The following is a 25,163-nucleotide window of genomic DNA, read 5'->3' as shown; positions in this document are numbered from 1 at the left end:
CTTTCTCCCCCTGAAAAAAGAGTGGGTAGCCAAGATAAGGAACACAGTTTTCACATTCACACTCATTCACCAATCTCAGCCCCTTGGCCCCTTGACTCTCACATTACAGGGATCAGGCACAAAACTTGGACATTTGTCTGAAACAAGGACCCTTCATAGCAAGTCCTCTTCCATTACCACTTATCTCTGTGGTGGGGGAGTAAGAATACTGTCACCATATTCCCTGCACATCCTAAGAGGCAACAGAATGGGACTGAGAGGCTTGGGACTCCTTCCTCTGTAGTTAATATGCAATGAAAAGACAAGACACTAAAGAGGGGGAGGTTAGTGATTTTGTTTTCTGATCTCGAAGACTTGTGTTACTATTATTATTATTATTATTATTTTATTATTATTTATTATTTTTTTTTTAACCATCAAACATACAAGAAAGGGCAGGAGAGATGGAACCAAGGAAGAACTAAGTCACGGCCTAAACAAGAGGGTGAAACAAGGTGAGGAAATGAAGGCCAAGCCAAAGTAAGTAGAGTTGATATGAGATTGAAACTGGAGTGTGGTGAGCTGTGATAGCACGTAGCTAGTATGTCAGCGGCTGATACTGTTGCATGTAGAGGGTAAAAGTCTCTACTTTCCTGTTTAACGAAAAGGTTCTTAAAAACCACCATTATAATGTACGCTAAGCAATAATGGAATGGTTGAGTTGACAAAGGTGCTTTGGTCACTGCTTGATGAACCGTTGTTAGCTGCTCTTCGTCTATACCAAGCGTCCATACCGTCCACACATAATCCATAATTCTTTGGAAGGCTGCTAAGTATGTCTAAGTATTAAAGCATAAGTATTACATAATTCTAATTGCCATAGATAATTAGATTTTCCCTTCCTTTATAAAGAGGTATTTCAAACTGCTTCTCGTTGGGTTTCACCGCGGTTTCGGACAGCATTATATGTACCAGAGAAAAGGCGAATCATAACAGCAAAAGGAATCGGTTCAGGAAGGATTCAGTTCGAGATCGAGTACCAGATAAACGCCACACGTCGCATAGAATCCTGAGTGCTTCAGTGCATTTATTCCCGATACCATCTATTTTTCCTCCATCATGAAGACGGCCATTTTGTGTGGAGGCGAGGAAGGAATAGGAGGTCGGCTCTCACTCCAGGTCAAGGTACATATGTATTCTTTATTTAGTTCTTAGTTAAGGACATGTAATGGTGTGCTATAGGTGTTGGGGAAAAAAGTGTCCAGTATTACCTAAGAGATGTAAACAAGTATGACCTTTATTATGCTGTTCCCTTCATCCATGAATCCTTTCACCCATGCCCTCAGCCTTTGCATTTATCTATTAATTTTGTTCATTTTTTTCTATACCTGTTTTGTCCACTCGTTTTTATTCTTTTCCGTCTTTTCCATACCTCATTTGGTCTCATCCTCTTTTCTCCGTTTTCGAGTCTTTCCTTGTTCCCGATTCTAATTATAGTCTGTCGAAGTGTATAGACTACTACTACTACTACTACTACTACTATTTGTACTATTACTGCCATCCAACACTGCTTAACCTTCCCTCATGACGACCACCCCCTCGTCATACCTTCCTCGTTTACTCCCCACCTCACGATAACAAATCACTCACCACGTCTCCTTTCTTTATTTCTGATCGCGTTCAGTGATGACCTATTATCTCTTGCTCTCGTATGTATAGATGCTGGATATCAAGGACGCGGCACTAATGGCAGACATAACACGAATTTGGCTTTGAATTTTAGCCCGGCAATGGATACCTGGCAGTTCTGGTAATAACGCTGCCCATTTGGATATTCACAGAGGAAATGATTTGCGTGAGCTTTTCTGTAAATATCTGTGATAGTCAAATTTATTTCTCTTGATCTTTTTTTCCCATTTCCTTATCTCAAAGTTTAAAACGCCATTTCCCTTCTCTTGGGTAGCTTTAACTCTCTCTCTCTCTCTCTCTCTCTCTCTCTCTCTCTCTCTCTCTCTCTCTCTCTCTCTCTCTCTCTCTCTCTCTCTCTCTCCATTGTGACGCCATCAGAGAGTAAGTAGCTCGAGTAGTTTCTTGGTTAAACTCGGGTCCCTTTGTTTTTGCCAGTGTATGATTACAATGCATATCAAATGTGATCAGTGTGTATGCAGATAGCGTCTTGAGAATGGGATCAGAAGAGGAGGAAAAGCTGTGTAGCAGCTAAACGCGATAACTATTTTATTTTATTTTATTTATTTATTTATTTATTTATTTATTTATTTTTTAACCAGATCGGTGAATAAGGCAGAAAACTCGTAAATAGTGGCATGGTGCATGGGCGTGAGGTGGTCTGTAATCAAGCAAATGGATATCCTTACCTCAGTCAATGCCTAATGCATCAGACAGAAGAGTCAATGCGATTTAAAAATTAATGTGTTGCGTTGCACAGTTTATTCCACACTGACATTATTATTAAGTGTGGATGGGTGTCAGAGCATAAGAGGCCTCGTGGTGCAGCGCGGAGAGCTGCTCAAGTCCGCTACGCAGTTTGTTAAGCAAGTTTTCCAACATTTTGTACGTGCTGATTATGTAAATATTTTGCGTCATTTAATTACATGCAAATTATACGTTTAGTCTCTCATAAATAAGGGATTAGGTATAATTAATGCATGCAATATCTTCACATATTAGTGCTTTTGCAGTGTCTACAGCGTTTTATTTTTGTACATCAAATAACATCGGTTACTTGGAGGAACACAACGTAATGTTACACGCATGGAAGCGATTGTTCGTATTTTATATTTATGAAGACATTGCATGAGAAACTCCTTGTTTAGCGTTTATAGCCTTTGATAATCTTGTTCTTCAGTATCAGTTTCCGTTGTTTGCCCTAATTCACGAAGCTTGTGAGTGGGCTGGGGCAGGCAGCGCGTGGGGCGTGATGTATCTTTCAGTTAATGCCGTTAATATTGGAGAGCGCGTCTTGTGGGGGGACGGGGGGGAGTGCATTTTAATTCGTCAGCGGGCGGCACTAGTCCCCGGCCAGCTCAGCTCGACCCGGCGTGGGCGTGACCTGGTGTCGAGAGGCTTTTAACAGCCTTTTGTTCTGCCGTGTACAGTTTGTGCATATTTCTCATTAATTTTTACGAATGAAATTTATGCAAGTGGAAATAGTTTGATAAGTAAATGAAGGCGCGTGGGTGAAAACCATTATACGTGGGTTGATTTTAATGAACAGAGGCTTGCTGCCGATCAAGACTTAGAAACGATTCACTGCCGAGTAGATCTTGGATGTCTTTTCATAGTAAAGAGTGATTGCACTGATGCAGCAATGACTCGCGGTGAGGGGGAATGTTAGTAACGAGCCGGTAAGCAAAAATCATAGTTAATTAACTTGATTTTGCCAGCAGGGACCCATAAGCTGGCCGCGAGTATGCGATGGGGCCCTACAAGCGAGCCGAGAGAGTGAAGAGTTGTTCTCCCGCTAATAGAGGAGAGAGTATTGTGACGCCTGGCCTTGTGCAGCGGGTTGCCAGTAGTATGATAAGAAAATAAGAGCGGGGACTTAAATTACTTACATAGGCCGTTTGTTATGTCCAAGAAAGGTGCGGTCGCCATGTAGAGAATTACCTTTTTTGTTTTTGTATGAAGATATTTTTAAAATTATTTTTATGCAATGCATTGTTTATTACTATAGTTGCTTCAGGTTTGTTTAACACAGCTTCATTTTCACCTTTTCCAGTTTCCATAGATTCTCATATATATGTGTGTGTGAGATAACCTTTCATGCTTCCTTCCGTCTCACTGCATACGTCCTCAGACAGCTGCGTCGCTCTCTGGAGGCTGTCGGTGATGTCTCGTCTCGGTAGCAGGGAGCCGGAGATGCTAACGTTGTGATGGAGCAGCAGCTGAACATGGCGACAAGGCATGACATACTTTCTTAAAGTAATCCTTATTTTAGCATAGACAGGTATGAGGAAAATGAGTTACAAGGATACTCGTATGTAGGCGAAACATGTAATTTTAGTTTGTTCTTGGTGTGTATTTTCTTGACATCAGAATATTATATATTTTACCAATATATCTTGTCCTACATATACTTAATGACGAAGATTAATATTGAGTCCAAAAACCATGGCATGTATTATAATGCTTAATGAAGGAGTCATCGAACATGGGTCATAGAATATTCAGCGTAAATTTTTTGTTGCCTACGACCTGGTCTAGTATTAACACTGAATAGTTTTTCCTTCATAAATATGAGAAATACAAGGTGTAGCAACCAGCCGTTATCTTCACGGCAGTAGGTGGGAAGAATTAATTAAACTCACCACAGGAAAGGCAAGTACCGGGAATGTGCACTGGCTTTTTTTTTTTTTTGATGTGGTAAAACAACTACAAGAGATCAGCATCAGCAACATTATCAGACACGCCTTCATAGGAATCATACCTTCATTATGAATGAATCTATGGCGCGAGAGAGAGCGAGCAAGCAAGCGCTAGCGAGGGAACGCCCATTGTTCGCCTAAGTTCTGGCATGGTTCACTCAGTAGTTACTCAGTGTGATTTGTGGAGGTGCAGTGTGCTGAGGGAGTAAGTGAACCAAGTCTGGTTGGGGTGACTCCATGGCAGCTAGCTACTGATTCTTTCTACGTACTAAAATATTGTTCTGTAACTCTTATTTTTGTCCGTTTCCCACAGATGGAATGAAGTAGAAGCCCAAGGTAGAGGAGGATCAGGCGATTGTGCATCCGTGTATGTTACTTAGCAGATGGACACTCAAACACATTGCTGCCACCACTATCTCCTTGATCACACCCCAGTGTAAGTTAACAAAATAAGAGGATAGCGTTTGTGATGTATAATGTGGTAAGGTAACAACAATCAATCCCACATGCAATCAAATTATCTATTTGCTAATTTTCTATTCTTTGATTGTCTATTAGGGAGACGATGGCGATCGATTGACTGACGACTCTTGCGGTTTGCTGTTTCGAGGTTTCCTGGTTCGCAGCCCAGCACGTGCAGACGACGACCACCACCATTCTCTTGCTTGCTTGCTTCTTCTCTCTGTGGCTGTTGTCCAAGGTTTCCTGGTTCGCAGTGCATCCTCTTCCTTCTCTAGATCCAGAGGCAGACTCTGAGGTTAGAGGAGCTGGGTGCTGTGGTCGAGAATGAGGCACCAATTCCATCTCTGCATTCTTGGGTGTTTGGATGTGTTCCCCTTAAGGGAGTAACTCCACGCCTGATTTGTGGTCCTAACGCCGATGTCCATTTTCATCAATCTTCCTTTCCCTTCTTCCCTTTGGTCTTTCATTTCCGCCGCTGGTTGTCCCCGCCGGTAGCGGTCGTTCACCACAATGTCCGTTTCAGCTCTTCTACCACGTTATTAATTTCCGTAGAGCTTCACTTTCTAGCCACTCATCATTAGTCTTCCTCCTGGAAAGGCAAGAACATTGTACTTTTCGACAGAAGGAACGGTTGGTTTATTTAGTCGAGATTTCTTAGACTAAGGATTAAAAACTTTTGTTTATTACTCAAGCCTTTGATTTACACCTAAAAAAATGGAATGATTGGGCAAATAAATCATGTAGTCATAGAAACAAACAGATTTTATACTCATCTCTTCAAAAAGTCTCTCCTCGCTTCTCCTTGATCCATAACCCGAATAATGAAGCTGTTCACGGAAGCTGTTCACGGCTTGACGTAAATCTGAAGCACAACAGGATCAACTAGAAACACGATAGAAAACTGGGTAGCAGTAGCCGACGAAGGAGGGAAGGATTCAGGAACACAGTGATGAGAGACTAGGAGGAGAGAGAATGCAGGGGAGGGAAGGTGGCGTCAGAGAGACCGGAGGGCTTGCGAGGGTGACTGAACGCAACAGAACGCGGCAAATCGCTGCAAACTAAAGCACAACAACAGAGAACAACAGGCAGAGGAACAGATCAGAGACGAAGGAATGAAAGGCTACTGAAGAATAAGGCAATGACTATAATACGATAAGATTGATGGAGGAACAAGCGATAAACTGGAAACAATTTAAGCGAGAAGAAATGCAGAGAAGGAATGATTATATATATATATATATATATATATATATATATATATATATATATATATATATATATATATATATATATATATATATATATATATATATATATATAACGAGAGGAAAGGAGGGAAGACCCACGAAATACCGGGAGGAAGAACAAAGCGATGAGAGAGGAGGGGGAAGACTGGAAAGAAGGGGAGCATATCTAGGAGAAGGGAGGGAGGGAGTGACAGACGGACAGCAAGACGGCGAGGAGAAAGAGGGAGTGCATACAGACGAGGAGAAAGAGGGACAAGGTGAACAAAGCGACAAGATGGAGGGGGAGGAGGGAGTGAATATAAACGAGGGGAAAGCAAAGCATCGAAGAAGGAAAGGAGAAAGAACGGAATGGAAGGCAGAGCAACGCTAACAGAGGGAGAGGAGGAGTGGAGTGAGGAACTGAGAAAAAGTGAAAATCAAGGAGATGGAGGTACAGGAGACCAAGGAGGAGGAGAACGAGGAGGAGGATGAAGGTAAGAGTAATTACAAGGGAGAGAAAATGGAGGGAGCAGGATATCAGAAAAAAAGTCAGATAAATAATTGAAAACCAAGTGAACAAATTGAAAAAAAAAAAAGAACTGAATCCGAAAAATGATCAACAAATAAACATTGCACCAAAAAATCATAGAATGAAAAACTTAAATTCACGTCTACCTTTTCCTAACCATTAACAGACGTACGCACGCACAAACAGTACACATGTAGGTACTAAAAATAGATAAAGGTTGAAAAAAAAAAAAAAAAAAACTCACCGTCGCAATATCATCAGGCCACAGCACCACCACCGCCAGTAGCAACAGCAGCAATAACAAGGCAGTGATACAACACGTAGTTCTGAGGGAGAAAACTGGCGCAGAAATTCATTTGACAGCTCGGATGTGGGAAGTTAATAAATACCTGTCAAAAAATGCTGCTACATGTTCTGGTTTTGTTAGTGTCCGAAAGGGAATTCGATAAAGGCGCCCGCAGTTATCAACGGTAATTCCGGTTTTTATGGTGGGTAGAGAGAGCGAGAGCGGAGAGAGAGAGAGGTGAGAGGAGGCGAGGCAGTGTGTGTGTACAGGAAGTGTAAGGGGATGAGTATAAAGGACAAGTAGTCGTATGTGAATGGGAGTCATATAAAGGAGTGTGTTAGGAATAAATATGCTAGGAATAAATATGCGTATGGGTGCTTAAGAACTATAAAAGGCGTAAAAGATGCAAGAATATGACGAGACAACGAACGGAAAAAGGGACGAAATGTGGAAAAGAACGGAGGCCATGAAAGTAGAGAGGAACGAATTACATAAGCCTAACTGAAGAACGGGAAGCGAAAGTAACAGCATGGTAAAGCAAGGTAAGGCAAGGCACGCAAAAAAACTGATATTCGGTAAGGGAACTTAGGTGAACGAGAGGCGAGATAAATGCACATAACGCAAAGAAAGAAAGGCAAACTAAAAGGAAGGTAAGGCAAGCTAAGGTAAGTGAAGACGAAGCATTACAAGGGCGGGTGATATTAAAAATTAACAGTTTCTGGGCTGAGCATGACGAGAGAGGGAAAAATGAGGGGGACAGCGAATAGCCACGCAGAGGGAAGGGATAGAGGGAAGAGGAAAGAAGGGAGGGAATTGTTAACAGCAGTGTAGAGGGAGGGGTGCAGGAGGGGGGAGAATAAGCTGGAAAAGGGAAGGGGAGACTTAATTGCAGGACATGGAACGGAGGAAGGGAGGGGAACTGTTAGCAGAGAAGGGAAGGGAAAGGCGAATAGCAGGGGAGGAGGAGACGAATAACAAGGGAAGGGGGAGGACGGGGTAATGCAGAGGAAGGAAGACCAGTGAGCAGGGTGAGGGAGGGGAGAGTGAATAACAAGAAGGGAGAACACGAACAAACACAAGGGAGGGAGGTAATATGCGATTGAAAAGACCACCATGAAAAACAAACAAATTAGCAAATACTACGACAAAACATGGGATAAAAACAATCACAAAGGGAGCTTCGTGCAGGTAAGAGGGAAGGAACAGGGGAGAAGGGACGAGAAAGAACGAGAGGATGGCGGAGGACGGGTGGGAGGGAAAGAGGCGGCGGCTTGGGGTCTAGGTGGTGGAGCCAGAGGATAAAGACAAGCAGGTTAATTGATATAAGTAGACCTTCTTTTTCGTTAGCGGGGAAGCAGCAAGGGAGAAGAGGCGGCGGGGAGAGGACGGGGAGGGCACGGAAGGGCGGAGGCAGGAGACTGGAGGGGGAAGTGGGTGGGACGGTACAGGAAGAGGAGGGCGGAGGGGACGAGGCAAGGTAGAAGTCGGTGGAAGGTTTGGATGGGAGGAAAGGGAGGAAAGGGAGGCGGCGAGGAGGTGGAGGTGCGTGCGAGGTAGGGAAGGGAGGAGTCCAGAGAAAGGGAAACGAGTGGGATGAGAAGACTATTTGGTAGAGAGAATGAAGAAGAGAGGCAGGATGAGAAACGCGAGGGAGCAAGGTTCTCGAGGGGGAAGAGAAAACCTAGGTGGAACGGAGAAACAGAGGGAACTTGGGGAGAACGGGGGGAAGGGAGGGAAACGTAAGGAGGGACTGAAGAACCTCGGGGCAAACTTGGTGTAGCTTTATATAATTACAGGTTGGAGCTGCGTTAGGCCTCACTGCCCTGGAGGGTACACACGCCATTATCTTTCTCCTCATTGCTGTTGTCTGAATAGAAAGTCATCTCTCGTACTCCTAGACAACGCTGAATGAAGCTGCCACATACACAATAGCCGAAATATATGCGGGAGACAAAACATTGCCGAAAACTATCCACTCATTCTCTAAAACATCTGCTTCCTCCACCCCCTCCACTACCTCTCCTTTCCCCACATCCATTCTATAGCATTGTCTTCCCTTCTACGCCTACAAAACCCATACAAACCCATCCTGGATACTGAACGCTAATTACTCACGATGTTACCACCGGTACTTTCCTGCGTAGGCGTGCTGGGGACGCCTTCGCTGTTTGTAGCACCGGACACCTCACCTCCCCACCAGCCAGCTCGCCAGTGACGCCTCGCTTGCCCGGCTTCTAGACACGAAACTTGGCCACCTCCAATGTAAAGGGCTCGAATCTGATCCGAACCTTGATATATTTTCTGCTTTTGTTAATTGTTGATTGAGTATATTATGTCAGAAGACACTCACTTTGACGGGAATGAGGGAAGGTCTCTCTGTGTTGCTTCAGAAGGTGAGACAAGACATATGTTGATAGATCACTGAGGTATAATGTCTTTGAGGCTCCGAGTCTTTCAAGATGAGCGAGGCAAGTCATTGGTGCTTCCTTGTGGTTCTATAATAATAACAGTCGATTCTGATAATATCCTAATGAAATACGAGGATAATCTAAGCCAACCTGACACTGGCGCAATAATAACGTATAGCTACGGGCATTATGTCACACCCATAACTAACATAACTCATAAGAGAAAGGAATTATAACTAGTACTTGAAAGTATCTTAGTCAATGGTCATCGGAACAAGCCAGTTACAACTGCCAACATTCACATCTCTGCAACAAATACCAGCACTGCACCACAACCACCACTACAGAATTACAAACACCGCCATTAACTCACTAATGTCACGCTATTAACCATCCATAGCCACTAAATCCCACGTCCCTGTCCCTCCCCCCCTCATCTCTCTCTCTCTCTCTCTCTGATACACACGCACTAATATACTACACGTTCAAAGTACTAAAAACAGAGGAAATACGTAACTTTCTCACCAAACTCACCCTAATTGACCTGAAACCAAACGAGGTACTCCAGTCACCCCTTTCCTCACGACAATTACGTTTCATAGCCTTCATGTCCTAATATCTCATGCCCGCCACTAGTTCCATCTCCTCCTGGTTTTCTGGGGCCGCCATAAATACCTCTTTATCTCCGCTCATCTTCCTCACGCTAAGTGCTGGCGGTGATGGAGGAGGCGGTGATGACGGCCCTGAATACTTATTGGTCTTGGCAGCACCAGCAGAGCGGAGAGTGAGCGGGGGTGGTGAAAAGACCGTGATTGCAGCTTCAAAAAGTGACCTATTATGACTCACTCACCTGCAAGCTTCTATCGTCCTGTTCTGTCCTGTGCTCGGCGTCATGCACCAGTCTGGAGAGCGATGGGTGACGCTGGTCTCGTAAAGTGAAAGAGGAGGGGAAGAATACATAGTGAGGGTATATAGTCACGTGTAACTTATGACATGAAAGTACTAGTGTAGAGGGAATTAGGTGACGAACACACCTTTTGGTCTAAGAATCACGCAATCAGAATACCTTAATGCTAACCGATCAATTTAACGACAGAGTACCGAGGAAAGTGAGTAAGTGTTATGCCTGGTATCAATTCACGCGATGCAGTATTGCCACCACGATAATACTTTCGGTAGATCTGGTCATGAATATAATTATTTTTTACTTTAACTTTCTTTGAGAATCTTTACAAGGGTTGGCGTCAGTCATGCGGATTCGTAACAACGCCAGGGACGTGAGCGCGCCGCTGCAACACAAACCGCTGCCGATAACAGGCCTGGGGACTTATGGCACGCACAAGGCTGACATTAATAATAAAAGCCATATCGTAACATGACCCGACCTTCACAGGCTGAATTACTCCCTTCAAGCTGACTACCTGGTGCAGCCCTTCCTAATCTGGCCGTGGTCACGCGTCCATCGACCACACCGAGCAATACAGACATTTCACGTAATATATGGACGGCCGCGGCCAATGACAGACGTGCCTGGCGTGCCGCGGTCTCTCCCTTGTCCTCGCACTTTGTCTGGTATTTTTGTATGTTCCTATTGTCTCGTACGGACACAAGGCTGGTGATCGGAGATGAGGTGCTCTTGTCTCCGCATTCCCGACGTCAGGCTGGTGTACAGGAAACACTATATGACGCAGAGCAGTGGAAGGAAACAACTATGCTGTGTTCCTAAGGTAAAATGACTTCAAGAGAGAGAAAAAAAAACTTGATTACGTTACGAGCAAGCTGTGAAAGAAACACAGGATATCCTCGAGCCGCGGCCAATGAAGGTGTGGTAGTCTTGCCACTGACGTCACCTGGTTTAAGCAATCAGTGTGACTGCTTTGATGTGATGACGTCACAAGGCAGGATCAATCAGCAGGAGAGCAAGGAAAAAGTGGAAAGCCCGACTTGTATGCAACCATTAGAGATTAAATAAGTGAAGCCCAAAGTTGAATCCTACTACTACACACACACACACACACACACACACACACGATCAATTGAAATATACAGGTGCATGTAGTGACATTTTATTCGCTGTGTGACGCAAGATGGAGAGCCTCGGGGTGCAAGTCTCTGTGTTCAAAACAACGTCCAGCTCGTGGCTCGGAGCTGTCATGGCCCTGCTCCAGCGGTCTAGGGAGTGGTCCAGAGGTCCTGCACGCCGTATATATTTGGTCCTGTTGTTGCCGGGACGGTCAAGGCTGCCAGTGAAATTTCATTCCTCTAACTTGTTTGAAACTCGAGTCACACAGCGAGGGAGTCACTCACGGTCTCCCCGAACCACCAACACCCGTACGTCCTCCACTTTCCTGTTAAAACTTTAAAAGTTTCCCTCGTCCTCTCTTTTCTTTCCACACGAAGGATCCATCTCAAGACTTATAATTACAAAACGAATAAAACAAACAAACAAACAAACAAATCTTATCAGGAAAACTTATGCTGACATCGGTATGCAAAAGCTTTCCCTTAATGACATGAATGTAGGATTTAAAATGAACTCTTAAAGATCACAGCATAACGAGAAGCATTACTGCACAAAGTACCGCGTGAATATCCGTGCATGTCCTCAGGTCTTTTCTGTGGACTTTCTTCAGGAATATGTGGAGTTTAGGTTTGATTTCAAATCTAATATCCCGAAATGAGTAGAACGCATAACACCTCGAATTTAATATTTTAACGAGTTATTCCTAACGTAATGGTGCTGCTCCCGCTTCCCGCCCCTTACGTCCACCCGGTGTCAAAAGTGACTCTGGAATTCGATTCGAGGCACAGACTACCATGAATCCCTTGCTGCACACTTATTCCCGGGTGCTGCCACGTCATGGCTGGCTGCGTCCGTTGGATCTTGGCTATCGTCACACTGAAGACACAACAATGTGCTAATCATGTACTACAGTGGCGTAATAAATTTGCTTTTATTATATAAAATATACATATAGCTGCTATTTCGGCCATAATCACATAAGAATTTACAAAAATTACATACAAACATCCAGACCTACACGTACCGGCGGCGGCTGCCTGGTGACGGCAGCCTCGGCGGGCAGGAAGTGGCTGCGACACTAGAGTTTGACCTTGATAAATACGAAGAATGTAAAACAGAAATAAGGGAAAACAAGTCCACAAATATGGGGACGGTTGAGAAAACATACATCACACAAATATTATGGTGGAGATTATGGTTGTTGAGTATATTACAAATAAACATTAATGTAAAAAAATACACCACATTAACTTTTCGGGGAAGTTCAAACCTCTCCTATTCGTATTGGAAAAAAGACAACGCAAGGAGAAAAGAATCGATGTCACGTTGCTCCCCCGGGCACTGGAGGCCCTCGGGGGACCTGTCCACGTGCAGGCTTCCTGGGGGGCTGGTGAGACCCCGCCGTGTGTGGTGACCACCTTGCTACCAATTCAGACCGATGTGCTTCTCACCGAAATGTACGAAAAAAAAAAGTCTGAGCTCATCACCACCAAACTATAACAGCACTGGAGTATACATTTAACTTTGCGGAAGATACACAGTACATCCGTCTTAGGAGTCGCTCAGGTTGTGTGGAAGTTTCCTGTTATCATTCCGAAGTGTGTGGCTCAGGTAGGAACCGAAGAGCGAGTGCGTCGCCCTCGCTCTCCTATTCGTGTTTCCCGTTCCTGTGGTTTCCCTGACACAGACTTACTTGGCTTGACATGTAGTGATAAAAAAGTGACGTGAATCATACCGACTAACAACAGTAACACAGATACCTACCCTGGCAAGTGGTTGGTGGGGGCCTTCACTCCCGCCCCGCCCGGCACACACACACACACACACACACACACACACACACACACACACACACACATCCCATCCTGCACAGCTTTCCGCCACTCAGGGCCAGCCAGGGACCTCACACCTTCAAGCCTACACCACATGGATGGCATGATCCAATAGGAGTACAATCGATAATTCCGTGTCCCTAAATGCTGTCTGATGTGTTCCCTTTACGGATGTGGTACAGGGGCGGCGGTGGCAGCGGCAGGGATAGGGCGTCGCTGACTCATCCGGTCTTCGCTTCACCTCGCGCCGGGCTGGATGCGAGCACACGGCAGGTGGACGCTGCCTGACTCCACGAGACTCGCGGGAGTAGATCAGCTTCGTGTTTTCTGAGGATCCTTGAACGAGCAAGAGAGAAAGCGGCCGTCAACTAGGTTCTGTTGCAGTTCTCTCCTTCTTGTATTGCACTTGGAGACGGCCTGTGTTGCTTTTCCTCCTCCAGGCGTCCCAGACGTGACGCGGGTGGTCGGGGAGACTCTAGACGAAGCTCTCATGGTGGGGCAGAAGTATCGGGCTGGGCGACCGTCCCGCTGTGGTCGTGGCCGGGGACTCCCGCACCACCGCCGGCTGTGGGGGGGAACACTCAAGGAGCTTAGCGTTCACACCAATGGAAATGTTTTCTTAGTTTTACATTCACTCCTTACACACACACACACACACACACACACACACACACACACACGCTTTGCTGTCAGGGTCAGTCTATCCCAGCGACTCTAAAGTAGTGAACACAGGAAAAAAAAAAAAGTAGTGGATCTCGGTTCAAACAGGGAAGGATCTCTTGAATGGTTGGTGGAGGTTGTGGCCAGACCAGCCTTCACTCCCCTTGATGGTTCGCCCCTTTGATGTCATTCAGGTAAGAGGCAAAATAGGACTCGATTGTTAGAGGAAAAAAGACTTAATGATCTTCCCCTGTGGTTCTTGGAGATATAAGAGGTCACGTGACTAGGCCATCAATATCTTTAGGCCTTCAATGGATGAATGAAGGGTGAGGAAAAGCAGGGAGAAGGGAGGAAAGGAAGGGAGGAAGGACGAATGGAAGGAAGGAAAGAAAGACCAGTGATAGATAAGAAAACTGACGACGTATGACAAGAGATGGCAAACGGAGGAGGAAGAAAAGTTAAAGGAATCTGGCAGTAAAGTACTCGCAGATATAGAATTAGAGAAGAGGAAAAGAAGAGGAGGAGAAATAGTAAGAAGGAGACATATGGGAATTCATAACAAGCTGCCACAACAGAAAGACACGGGAACTGCAACAGGGAGTGAGGGGAAGGATGCGAGTAGCGGAGGGGATACAGGTTCTAAAGGCGTCCACAGGGGTGACATAGCGAGGCAGTGTGACCGCCTGACAATAATGATACACGGCTATCCGCTTCCACGTACCCCGCCCTGCCTCACCTCACCCCTCACCCCTCACCTTGTCCTCCCTGTCCCTGCACCGTGCTATGTCACAGGAACACTGCAGGCACTCCGTTAAATGGCTATTGTTTTGAGAGCACGGGGATCGGGTAGGGAACTGAAGTGGGCGTGGCTGGCTGAGGCTGGGACTGGCAAACATCAAGGTATATTTAATCCCGGTACTTCAAGAGACTTCCGAGTAGAGCACCGGTACTGAACACACACGGGACACAGGCACAGGTGGAGGCGGGCTGATTGGGACCTACCTGCGTGCGTGTATAGGGGGGCGGCGGGACACGCGCTGATATAATCTCTGGGCATATGTCACTCTCCAAAAGTTGAGCTGCGAGGAGGAACTTTATTAGAAAGCGGTGTGCAGAGAGAGAGAGAGAGAGAGAGAGAGAGAGAGAGAGAGAGAGAGAGAGAGAGAGAGAGAGAGAGAGAGAGAGAGAGAGCGAGAGAGAGAGAGAGAGAGTTACGTAGACTGAAAGATAGACAGACAGACAGAGTGAAACAGAGGTAGACGGAGGGGTAGACAGACAGATAGACAGATAGATACACAGACAAAGAGAGACAGACAAGGAAGAATCTCCAGTTACAGCTTAGGCCTTCTAGTATAAATCTAAATGAAGTGAACAATTAAGCAAAATCTGCAGCAAGTATTCCACTAAAAAGCCATTATGTGCAATCATCTAAAAACTTGTCATCAGGTCAATAGCAACATTTGGCGAGTGTGAGTGGTGGTGGTGATGGTAGTGATGGTGGTGGTGATGGTGGTCAGTGAACCTCGACCCGGTGCTGGGAACAAAAAGAGCAGTGAGTGGTGGCAGCGGTGTGTGGTGGCGAGTGTTTGTGGCGGTGGTGCATCACACGCCGGCGAGCGATGCTTCCAGTGGCGTAAGTTATGGTGCAAGTGGTGGAGTTTTGTGAGTTGTACTGGTGATTATAGTTAGTAATGGCGCTGCGTCCCGCGTTAAAGGGAGTGTTAATGGCCGTGCCGGGTGGCGGTGGCGGTGTTAGTGGCGGCGTTAGTGGCGCTATGGTAGTAATTGTGTTGGCTGAGGCGGACTAGTGGTGAGAAAAATATGAAAAGTTACCATTAATCGTTCGTAAGACGTCTGGGGCTGCTCTTCTTTCCTGTCCTTGAAGGGAGACCGTGCGGGCGTGCGTGGTGGGCGTGGTGGTGGTGGTGGTGGTGGTCGTGCTGGGTGGAGGGGAGCTCCTCGTGGTGTCCTCCGCCGCCTGGTGGTGACCCCAACATCTACACCTGCATGGGGGTGGGGAGATGGAAAGGCATTCAGAACCATTACCTGATTAGGAAATACGTAAGGTACATTTTTACTCGTGAACTCAGTCACTTTCAAGGTAAAGTATCCTAGAAACTCAAATTTTACCTTGTATGGATCTTAACATTTTAATATGACATGGCTTAACATTCTAATATGACATTTATTTATATCTTTCATGGATCAAGGACTCGGACATGCTCAGGCTCAAGAACTCTAAAAAAAAAAAAAAAAATCCTAAGCATCAAAGATTCGAGTCTCAAATCACTTTCTCTTAACGGGATTTTTTTTTTTTACCATCAAGAGAACATCCAAATTTCTCTTAAGTACATCTGTATAAAATGAACCATAAACACATATTCTTGCCCTAAAGAACCCACGAGACTACAAAATCATCCTTTAGATCCAAGTAACCAAGGTGCAGAGGCTCAAGTTATGTTCTCTTGGCTGGATTAAGTTTCAGCGTCCGGCACAGAGGACGTCCCGGCTTGCTTGTATACCCCTCATTACCCGCGCCGAGAGTGAGGCGAAACTCGACCCTCACACAGGTAACTCAGGGGAACAAGGTGAGACGGACGCGACACGACACTTAACTTGGACGCAAAGACAGAATGGACTCGGTAAGGGTGAGGCAAAGTTGATCTCAGCTAAGTTATGCAAAGTTAGAAAGTAAGTGTGTGTGTGTGTGTGTGTGTGTGTGTGTGTGTGTCAGAGAGAGAGAGAGAGAGAGAGAGAGAGAGAGAGAGAGAGAGAGAGAGAGAGAGAGAGAGAGAGAGAGAGAGAGAGAGAGAGAGAGAGAGAGAGAGAGAGAGAGAGAGAGACCCATAAAAACAAACAAAGACACACACAAACAAAGACACACACACACACACACACAACCATCAATACCTGTGATATCGGCCTCTGGATAGGAACACGCCCGCCAGCAGGAGGAACACGAAGCCGCCCACCAGGCCCAGGAACACGCCCACCAGGGGAGACACGGGAGCGGGCGTGACCTCTACCATCCGCTTCTCGGCCACCTGACGCGGGGGAGCAGCGGGGGACAAACGGAGCAAAGCTTAAAGGTGATGGATAAGGTGATGAACGTCCAGTGAGGTGCAACAGGTAAAAAGTACGAGTGGGGGCGTGGTGAGCGAGGCAGGGCGTGGACGGGAAGAGGGTAGAAGGGAGAGGGATGGAGGAGTGAGTGGGTTAAATCCGTGGGAGAGGGAGAGGGGGGAGAAGTAGCAGGAGGAGGGAGGTGGGATGGGATGCTGGAGTAAGGGAGGGACAGTGGAGGTTATGACAAGGGGAGGAACGGGAAGTGAGTGTAGGAGTGAGTGGATAGAGTGATGGAGAGAATATGGGAGGAAGGGAAGAAAATATGGGGTGGGAAGGAAGGGGAGAAAATGAGTGAGGAAGAGAGGTTTGGGAGAAATTAAGTGGGGAGGGATCTGGGAAGGGTGGTCGTGCGGGCGTTGAAGGGGAGGAGATGAGGGAGGAGGAAGGCAAGAAGGAATGGGGGAACAAGTAATGTGGGAGGGAGGAGTGAGAGTGTTAAGCGTAAACAAAAACACATAGGAATACACATTTGAGTTGAAAAGGAAACTTTGCACCAACTCTGGACCACCGAATATTACATTGCTGACAGTCTGACTTGTGCCTCGAGAGACCAACACCTCACCTTTATTTATATACGTATGCATGATTATATAAAGGCACCCATCTCACTGTAAGCCATGTAAAGTTGTGGTTAAATGCAGGACCTTAGTAATCCAAGCTGAGTAGAAAAAGAAAAACATTGTCTATGTATTACAGTATTAAGATAATCTTCGTGAACATTGTTACTGCATTATTCTGCCTCCCTTGTTCGCAGCTCATACCTGCCCACGCTACTTGTCCCAAGGGTGTCAAGTCTTTTGTGCACAACAGGTGAAAAAAGGATTATCTATCTTTTTGTCTGTCTATCTATTTATATACATAGAAATGTTTAGTATATGTTAAAGAAAATCGCGGCAAATTGGCTGAGCGATGCAGTGGTCTGGTGTAAAAATAAAGGAGGCGGTCACGGCGATCACTGGGGCTCGCATACAACGGCAGTATGAGAGTGCCAATCAGCCGGACACCGCTGCTCTGCTCCGGGACAATGGAGGCGGGACGTGGACCAGACAGATGGAAGGGGTCAGCTGGACGGCGGCACCACTGTAGACTTGGCACACAACAGCTTTTTTTTCCTTTTAGCAAGGGGACGATCCAAGAGCGACACACCCTTCAAAGGCCTCGCTGTTGTCACGCTCAGCCATTTGTCGTGCACCAGTTCATTGTGCAGCTCTCCGGCGCGTCAGCAGAGCAATGATTAAATGATGCTTGATTGGGAAACAATGAAATGTATGCCATCCTTTGATTTATTCCACCTTTCTCGAGTGCAAAGCTCCCTGACAGGTGACAAATTACAACCCTCACGTCGCTTGCCTTCCCATTGCTTCCCGTCAGTCTCCAGCCCCACCTCCTGCCCAGCGTCATCCTGTCCCGTCCCCCGCTCCGTCCCTCGCTGCTCTGCTACTGCCATGAACGTCCCAGTAAAAGTATTGTTCGCGGGTGAGGGCGCTACACTACCGGCATTTTGTAGCTTGGCCTGGCCGAGCCATGATTTATGGAGAGTGTCGGCGCCACTTAAAGAGGATATCAGGTCAAGAGTGACACACTGCGCTAAAACTTGTACCAGACACACGCCAAGCAAAGGCCGCCCTCTAAATTAAGTGTTTTCGTTACACGTGTTCATTTTTTTCTTTCACGGACACTCGGTTAAAAATAACTTTTTTCTGAGCATATTACTGGTCCTCAACATGATATCCATTAATTTTGCATTTGACTGCAGCCATGGTATAGTACAGACCTCAGATGCAGAAACACGCCTTGACCGTCACAATGACATCAGGAGCTTATTGGCTCTCAATGTGCCTGCGTGCACTTTAAAAAGAATAAATGAGCTCTCTCTCTCTCTCTCTCTCTCTCTCTCTCTCTCTGAGAGAGAGAGAGAGAGAGAGAGAGAGAGAGAGAGAGAGAGAGAGAGAGAGAGAGAGAGAGAGAGAGAGAGAGAGAGAGAGAGAGAGAGAAAGTTCCGAGCATTTCCCTGCCACTCTGGCGTCACGTGTTCGCTAAGCCTTCACGAGCAGTGAGCAACACATGCCATTCAGCGCGTCAGGTCCAGAGTGATGACGGTCCCCGCACTGCTGAGGGAGCAGCTGCTGGGGATGGGAGGCAGTGAGAGGCTCAGCGACAACACAATCACGGTGGAGGTGTTAGCTTACTCACCTTGAGGCGGACAGCATCAATCTCCTCGGGGTCACTCGCTCCCTTGGCGTTCACGGCCGTCACGGTGATGAGGTAGTCTTGGCCAGGCGTTAGGCCGCTCACATGGAACCTCGGCACAGGCTCTTTCCAGCGTGGCCAGCAGAGCCTGCGTCGGGGCCGCGTACACCCGCGCCACGAAATGTTGCGGCAGCCCTCCGTCGTTGCCCGGCGTGCAGGCCCACCTCCAGAGTGCCCACTGTCAGGTTCACCAGCACGCAGTTCGCCACCCGCTCTGGAGGCCCTGCAAGATTAAAGAGAACGATGATACTGTGACTACACAAAGTCAAAGATCATTCGGGATGTCGTGAACCACAGCCCACCTTGCACAAATGGTGTAAATATTTCCATTAATGTATCAAAAAGATTTTATACTCAGAGCCTCACCTGCCTCAACCACAGCGAACCTGCACGGGTCCACCTGCATGCCCACGGTGTTGGTGGCCCAGCAGGACAGCGGTGCCGTAGTCCCGCGCAGACCTGGGGACAGGCGGCAGGGTGAGGTGGCTGTAGACAAGCTGGCCTGGAGTTAACATTGTGACAAAACAAAGATGGATGGGGGAAGGATTATCCTACGTCACTTTTAAATTGAAAACAAATGCTTTCATAAATAATAAACTACTAATCCTTAAAAACATAACATTCCTGTCCCAAACTGCTTGCATCACTCTCAATAACCTGAATACGAGACGCGCTTGGCGGGTGTCTCACGCGGCGGTTGTGTCGTCCCGGGCGGGTTAATTGCTCCTCAATCAGCACGCGATGCATGAGGACGCTCTCACGGAGGATGATGCCACTGGTGTGTCAAAAATCAAATTTATAAATTAGCGTAATGATCAAGTTCACTATTGGCACACGAAGGCCGCGTGTTAATTAGAGGAGCTCCGCCGAGCCGTGCACACCTGCGTGCCGGGCCGACCAGGGTCAGGAGGCATAAAGGTCTGGCCGACCTACCTTGCCGGCAAGGTCGTCCAGCTGGCTGGATAAATATACCTTGACAATGGAAATAAGGGGAGGCGGCGCCAGCTGGATTGTCAATGGCTCAGGATTACCAGGACGTGACGAGAATTACGAGCAATTACGAGGGAGTAGACCAGGTGGAGGTTACGAATTCCTGCACGCCTCGCCGCCACCACCAGCCACCGTCCCGGCCCACCCTGACCTCGTTTGCACCTGGGACACTACGATCTTGCGTGACACACTCTACCTCGCCTTGGTCGATAAATCTTTCCCTCCCTGAGGACGCCCGGGTGACACTGCTCCCCCAAACACCTGAGCGCAACCCCCGCCTCGTATCACACTCACCTTGGCGTGTAATCGAGCACGCTGAGGCCGGGAAGGACCGAGAACCGGTGGTGATCGACCTCCACGGTGTCCAGGGTGTTGTTGAAGAACCACGTGAAGGAGAGGTCGTCGTTGGGCCGCGCGTCCACCCTACAGGAGAGGCGGGTGTTCTCCCCCTCCGCCACTGCCACCGTCTGCGGCCCATCTTTGCACACTGGCAAGTCTGCAGGGGAAAGTAGGCTTAAAATTCACATCCAACAAGATCCAACAGCGCTTGACCTTTCCCGCCCGGCAGGATCAGTAATGAGGGGAGGGTGACAAGAAATAGATGGACATTGTGGTGGTGTTGGTGGGTTGGTGGTGGTGGTGGTGGTGGTGGTAAGGAATTGGTGCTGTTAGGTTTTCACTGGGTAGTGGTTGTGTTTGAAAGGGGTGAGTGCAGTGGTGTAGTGTAGTGGTGAGGGATAAATGAAGAAGGTCGTGGTATTGGTTGCAATGGGTGGTGTGGTGCTCAGTGACTTTTGGCGTTAACTGGTGATAGTAGTGGTGCAGATAGTGGTAGTAGTGAGATAGCGGTAGTGGTGTAGATAGTGGTAGTGGTGTAGATAGTGGTAGTGATGTAGACTGGTAGTGGTGATCTGCGGTGCTTAGATCTGGACAGTCGTGTGATGGTGGTGGTGTTTGTTACTAGTAGTGGTGCTGGTGGTAAAGGAGGTGGTGACGTCTCCAGTCGTGAATGCGGTGATGTGAGTGGTGATGGACGGCGTGGTTGTTATTGTTGTGGTGGAGGCAGTGGTGCTGGTGGGTGGTGATGCATTTCAATAAGAGCAGTGGGCGGGTGTGGCTGGCTGGGGCGTGAACTACGGTGATAGCAGGCGGCGGCGCTGGACGGATGTGGCGGTGGCGGTGACGATGTGTGGGTGTGGCTGTTGCAGTAGTATAATACGTGTGTAGGTGGTGGAGTGGTGACGCGTTAGGCTGTGGTGGAGGGGTGATTTAGCTGTGAGGAGTGGACAAGGGTGTGGCACAGGTGGTGGTGGTGGTGGTGATGGAGGTGGCGGTGGTGGGTACTCTTAAAACCTCCGTTCTCGCGCAGTACTACATAGCTCTGACCTTTACTGTTGGTCCCGCATCAATATTGTAGCCAATAATGAGGATTCTGTTGAGTGGAGGTGGAAGGGCGAGGCAGGGACAGGGCGGGGAGGCACGGAGGGAAAACTGGAAGAGAGAGAGAGAGAGAGAGAGAGAGAGAGAGAGAGAGAGAGAGAGAGAGAGAGGAGAGAGGAGGAGAGAGAGAGAGAGAGAGAGAGAGAGAGAGAGAGAGAGAGAGAGAGAGAGAGAACGGATGGATAAAGACGGAAAACAGGAGTAACGCAGGAAGAAGGTGAAAGGAGGAGGAGGAGAAGTAGGAAAAAATAGAGAAAGAAATGTGGCTAAAAGATATGAACTTGGGGTAACTTTTTGGGCGTCGGCAGCCAACCGCACTTAATGCAAACCGGTGTTGTTGGGAGAGAGAGTGAGAGAGGCTGGGGTGAGATGAGTGTGTGGTGGAACAGGTGAGATGAAACAAGCACGGTAAGGGCAGGTGTGGAGGCGAGCCGGGATTAACTTTCCAAATGCAAATCATACTAAGTGGAAGCCTCTCCGCCTCGAGCAGCGGAGAGAAGAGGAAAAAGTGGAGGGAAGGAAATAATGGAGACCAGGAGAGATAACACTTTTAACCTTTTGTTCACCGGAGAGTAGCCTGTCTACCTCCACTGCCACCAACAACATTTATTTATTGGAAAATCAATCATTCAACTCGTCCTCCTCTCCCTCCTCCTGCTCTTCCCATCTCTACTCCGCCTCCTTCTTTGACCATCCTCGTTCAGTCTTCTTTCTCTCCTCTTCGTCCTTCTCCAATAGCATCCCTCCCCCCTCTCTCTCTCTCTCTCTCTCTCTCTCTCTCTCTCTCTCCTGCAGAAGACGTCACCGTACACATGATGTCGAGGTGCAGGGTGTTGCTGGTGGTGGAGCCCTGGGTGTTGGTGGCAGTGCAGGTGTAGTTGCCGGCGGAGGAGCGGCGTACGGTTTGCAGCACCAGGTTCCTGTCGGACACCAAGATCCCTTCCTTCCGCTGGCTGGTTACTCGCTCGTTCTGCAAGTAGAGGTTACACACATTCTTGTTTTTTTTTCTCCTTTTTTTATTATTTAGCTGCCCCTCCCTCTTCTCTCTCTAGCAGTCTCTCTCTCTAACAGTCTCTCTCTCTCTCTCTCTCTCTCTCTCTCTCTCTCTCTCTCTCTCTCTCTCTCTCTCTCTCTCTCTCTGCCCGGAGTGGGATATCTAATTGACTTGAGCTTACACCAGATCTGATTGTTTTCGTCTCCGTCCTTCCCTATATTACGCTGATGGAAATCGGAGATACATTTTCCCAATAATGGCATCGATCATATCTTCAGAATAATTGAATTGTTCACACTGAGTTAAAGCAGATGGTCGCTGAGCCAGTGTGGGGTAAGGAGTCAGATTCCAGCGCACCATTGTCGTCTATTTATCAAGGGATATTCTATTCACTCACATACGTAAGTCTCGCTATGAATTTTTAGCAGGTGACTGACTGACTTGTTCAATTATTCATAACGTCAAAGTCACTACCGTTCGTCTCTTATATTAATTAGTCAGAGGCAGGATTCATGCGGGGTAATGAATCACCTAGAGGGAATCGGCTCAGTGGTATACAGTACACATTGTTTCGATCCTGGCTCACGGGAATTTCATGGTAGGAGAGGCAGCGCTCTTTTAGTAACTCAAGCTGGCAGTGTATAGTGGCGTTGCTGGGCAGATTTCATACGGTTGGAGGTCACGTGTTCCTCGCACTCCGTTGTGGTGTTTTTTTTTTTTTTCATCAAGCGCCTGGTAGTGACACAATGGCATCTGTTATTTGACGAATTCTATTTAACTTTCACTGAAGAAAAAGTAAAGTACACTAAAATATCTGTACTACGCCATCATTCTTTTTGTTTTCAGTGGCGCCTTTCAATAATGTGTTCTAAACCTGCACTACAACATCTTAACTTAAGGAAAGCAATCTGACATCTGCTATTTGAGTAATTCTATTTAACTTTCACTGAAGAAAAAATAAATTATATTAAAAATATCTGTAGTACTCCATCATTCCATTTGCTGTCAGTAGCCGCTTTCCAAACTACGATATAAACTTGCAGCAAAAAAATTTCATAAAGCACAAGGAGAAACCAGAGAGGTCAAAGAGTCGAGGCTTCTCTTGAGGCTCCCACCGTGCTGTGCTGCGACGGGTGAGGATGGCGAGGGGACGCCTTCCAATTTAATTTACTTCTTTCTTCCCATACCCAACAACCTCGCCCTGGCTTCAGGGTCTGAGGGAAGCTGTAGCAATGACCGTCTTTCTTCGAGTTTGACATGTACATCAGAAATCCCTATGCACTTCCCAGGAGATATTTTTCGTAGTACTTTCTTTACGCTTCATGTGGGGTGGAGATAACATTATTCGAGTAGAGTTATTAGTGCTATTTAATTATTTAGTAAATTGGAGTGAATAAAAAATTTATATATATATATATATATATATATATATATATATATATATATATATATATATATATATATATATATATATATATATATATATATATATATATATATATATATATATATATATATATATATATATATATATATATATATATATATATATATATATATATATATATATATTCTTCACGAGAAATATTTTGCAATGCCAGTCCCTCAGTTAATTAAGACTAATAGAGGACGCTGTGAAAATAATATAAATGAATTAGTCTTAGTATTCTTTTTCTATTTGACAACGAGAAATCGAGGAAATAAACTACATTCTTGCCGCTCTTTAAGAAGTCCAGCAGAAAGCGTAAGACTAAGAGAGGACGCTGTAAAAACAATAAAAATCCTAATTAATCTCAGTATTCTGTTTCCATCTTACAACAAGAAATCCAAGAAATAAACTACTTTCCTGCTGGTCTCTAAGAAGTTCGATAGAAAAAAAGCCTCCAATAACTGGAGTACAATGCTATGAATGTAACAATGCGGCTCAGTACAACTTTCTCAATAAGTGGGGAGCGTCAGCAGCCAGACACCTGCCGCGGCTGTCACTGGAAGCACTCACTCCCGGGGGAAGCCTGAGGGCGGCGGCGAGATTGCTGACCCGCGCCTCTCCCTGCTGACCGCTGCCCTTCGCCTCTCAGTAACATCAAAGAGTAATTACAACATGACCTTTAACGACAATAGCTCTCTCTCTCTCTCTCTCTCTCTCTCTCTCTCTCTCTCTCTCTCTCTCTCTCTCTCTCTCTCTCTCTAACATTCCATTTCTTCTTAGCCATGACGTATCGCTCACGGAAGAAGGAAATTGATGTAGAGTACCTATTCTAGAATCGGTTATCTTAATTTACATACTTAATCACACACACACACACACACACACACACACACACACACACACACACACACACACACACACACACACACACACGTACATAGGTCAGTGGTCTCTAACTCCGGCACGCCACTGTAACATAACATTAACATTTTATTGGGGAACATTAACTAACTCGGTGCGTCTCGTGTTGGAACCGCTGCCCAGTCCACCGCGCGGCGCCTTCCTCTTCCTCCCCCTCCTCTCGCTGATGCAAAAATAGACGCTACTCTCTTACTTGTCGAGTTTCCATCATTGTTAATTAAAA

The 25,163-nt window shown here is 46.6% G+C and overlaps 2 protein-coding genes and 2 long non-coding RNA genes across 4 annotated transcripts in view; 1 reads left to right on the top strand and 3 right to left on the bottom strand.

Annotated features, from left to right (window-relative positions):
- The first annotated feature begins 1,003 nt into the window (after window positions 1-1,003).
- LOC135103143 (uncharacterized) lies at window positions 1,004-5,512 on the top strand. The gene is made up of 4 exons (XR_010269933.1): window positions 1,004-1,164; window positions 3,797-3,901; window positions 4,678-4,800; window positions 4,923-5,512. It is a non-coding gene; the product is annotated as an uncharacterized LOC135103143 (long non-coding RNA).
- An 83-nt stretch (window positions 5,513-5,595) lies between these two features.
- Window positions 5,596-9,117, bottom strand: LOC135103144 (uncharacterized). The gene is made up of 3 exons (XR_010269934.1): window positions 8,983-9,117; window positions 6,826-6,920; window positions 5,596-5,688 (listed from the first exon to the last, which is right to left on the bottom strand). It is a non-coding gene; the product is annotated as an uncharacterized LOC135103144 (long non-coding RNA).
- A 3,097-nt stretch (window positions 9,118-12,214) lies between these two features.
- Window positions 12,215-19,442, bottom strand: LOC135102567 (uncharacterized). Its single transcript, XM_064007849.1, has 6 exons — window positions 19,426-19,442; window positions 19,110-19,389; window positions 16,701-16,834; window positions 15,624-15,793; window positions 14,793-14,869; window positions 12,215-13,695 (listed from the first exon to the last, which is right to left on the bottom strand). Exons 1-6 carry the CDS (start codon window positions 19,440-19,442, stop codon window positions 13,606-13,608), a joined length of 768 nt encoding a protein of 255 aa, XP_063863919.1. The 3' UTR covers window positions 12,215-13,605.
- The window catches only part of LOC135103142 (hemicentin-2-like), a 40,337-nt gene continuing 34,427 nt past the window's right edge, over window positions 19,254-25,163 (bottom strand). Inside the window, exons 8-11 of the mRNA XM_064009206.1 lie at window positions 22,407-22,566; window positions 20,451-20,652; window positions 19,533-19,625; window positions 19,254-19,389 (exon numbers count right to left, since the gene is read on the bottom strand). Of these exons, the coding sequence (XP_063865276.1) occupies window positions 19,538-19,625; window positions 20,451-20,652; window positions 22,407-22,566 (450 nt within the window). The 3' untranslated portion in view covers window positions 19,254-19,389; window positions 19,533-19,537. The remainder of the gene's footprint in view (window positions 19,390-19,532; window positions 19,626-20,450; window positions 20,653-22,406; window positions 22,567-25,163) is intronic.

This window comes from Scylla paramamosain, chromosome 8 (assembly GCF_035594125.1).
Source record: "Scylla paramamosain isolate STU-SP2022 chromosome 8, ASM3559412v1, whole genome shotgun sequence".
Taxonomy (NCBI): Eukaryota; Metazoa; Arthropoda; class Malacostraca; order Decapoda; family Portunidae; genus Scylla; species Scylla paramamosain.
The sequence above is the reverse complement of the archived record's forward strand: the minus strand, read 5'-3'. Positions and strand labels throughout refer to the sequence as shown.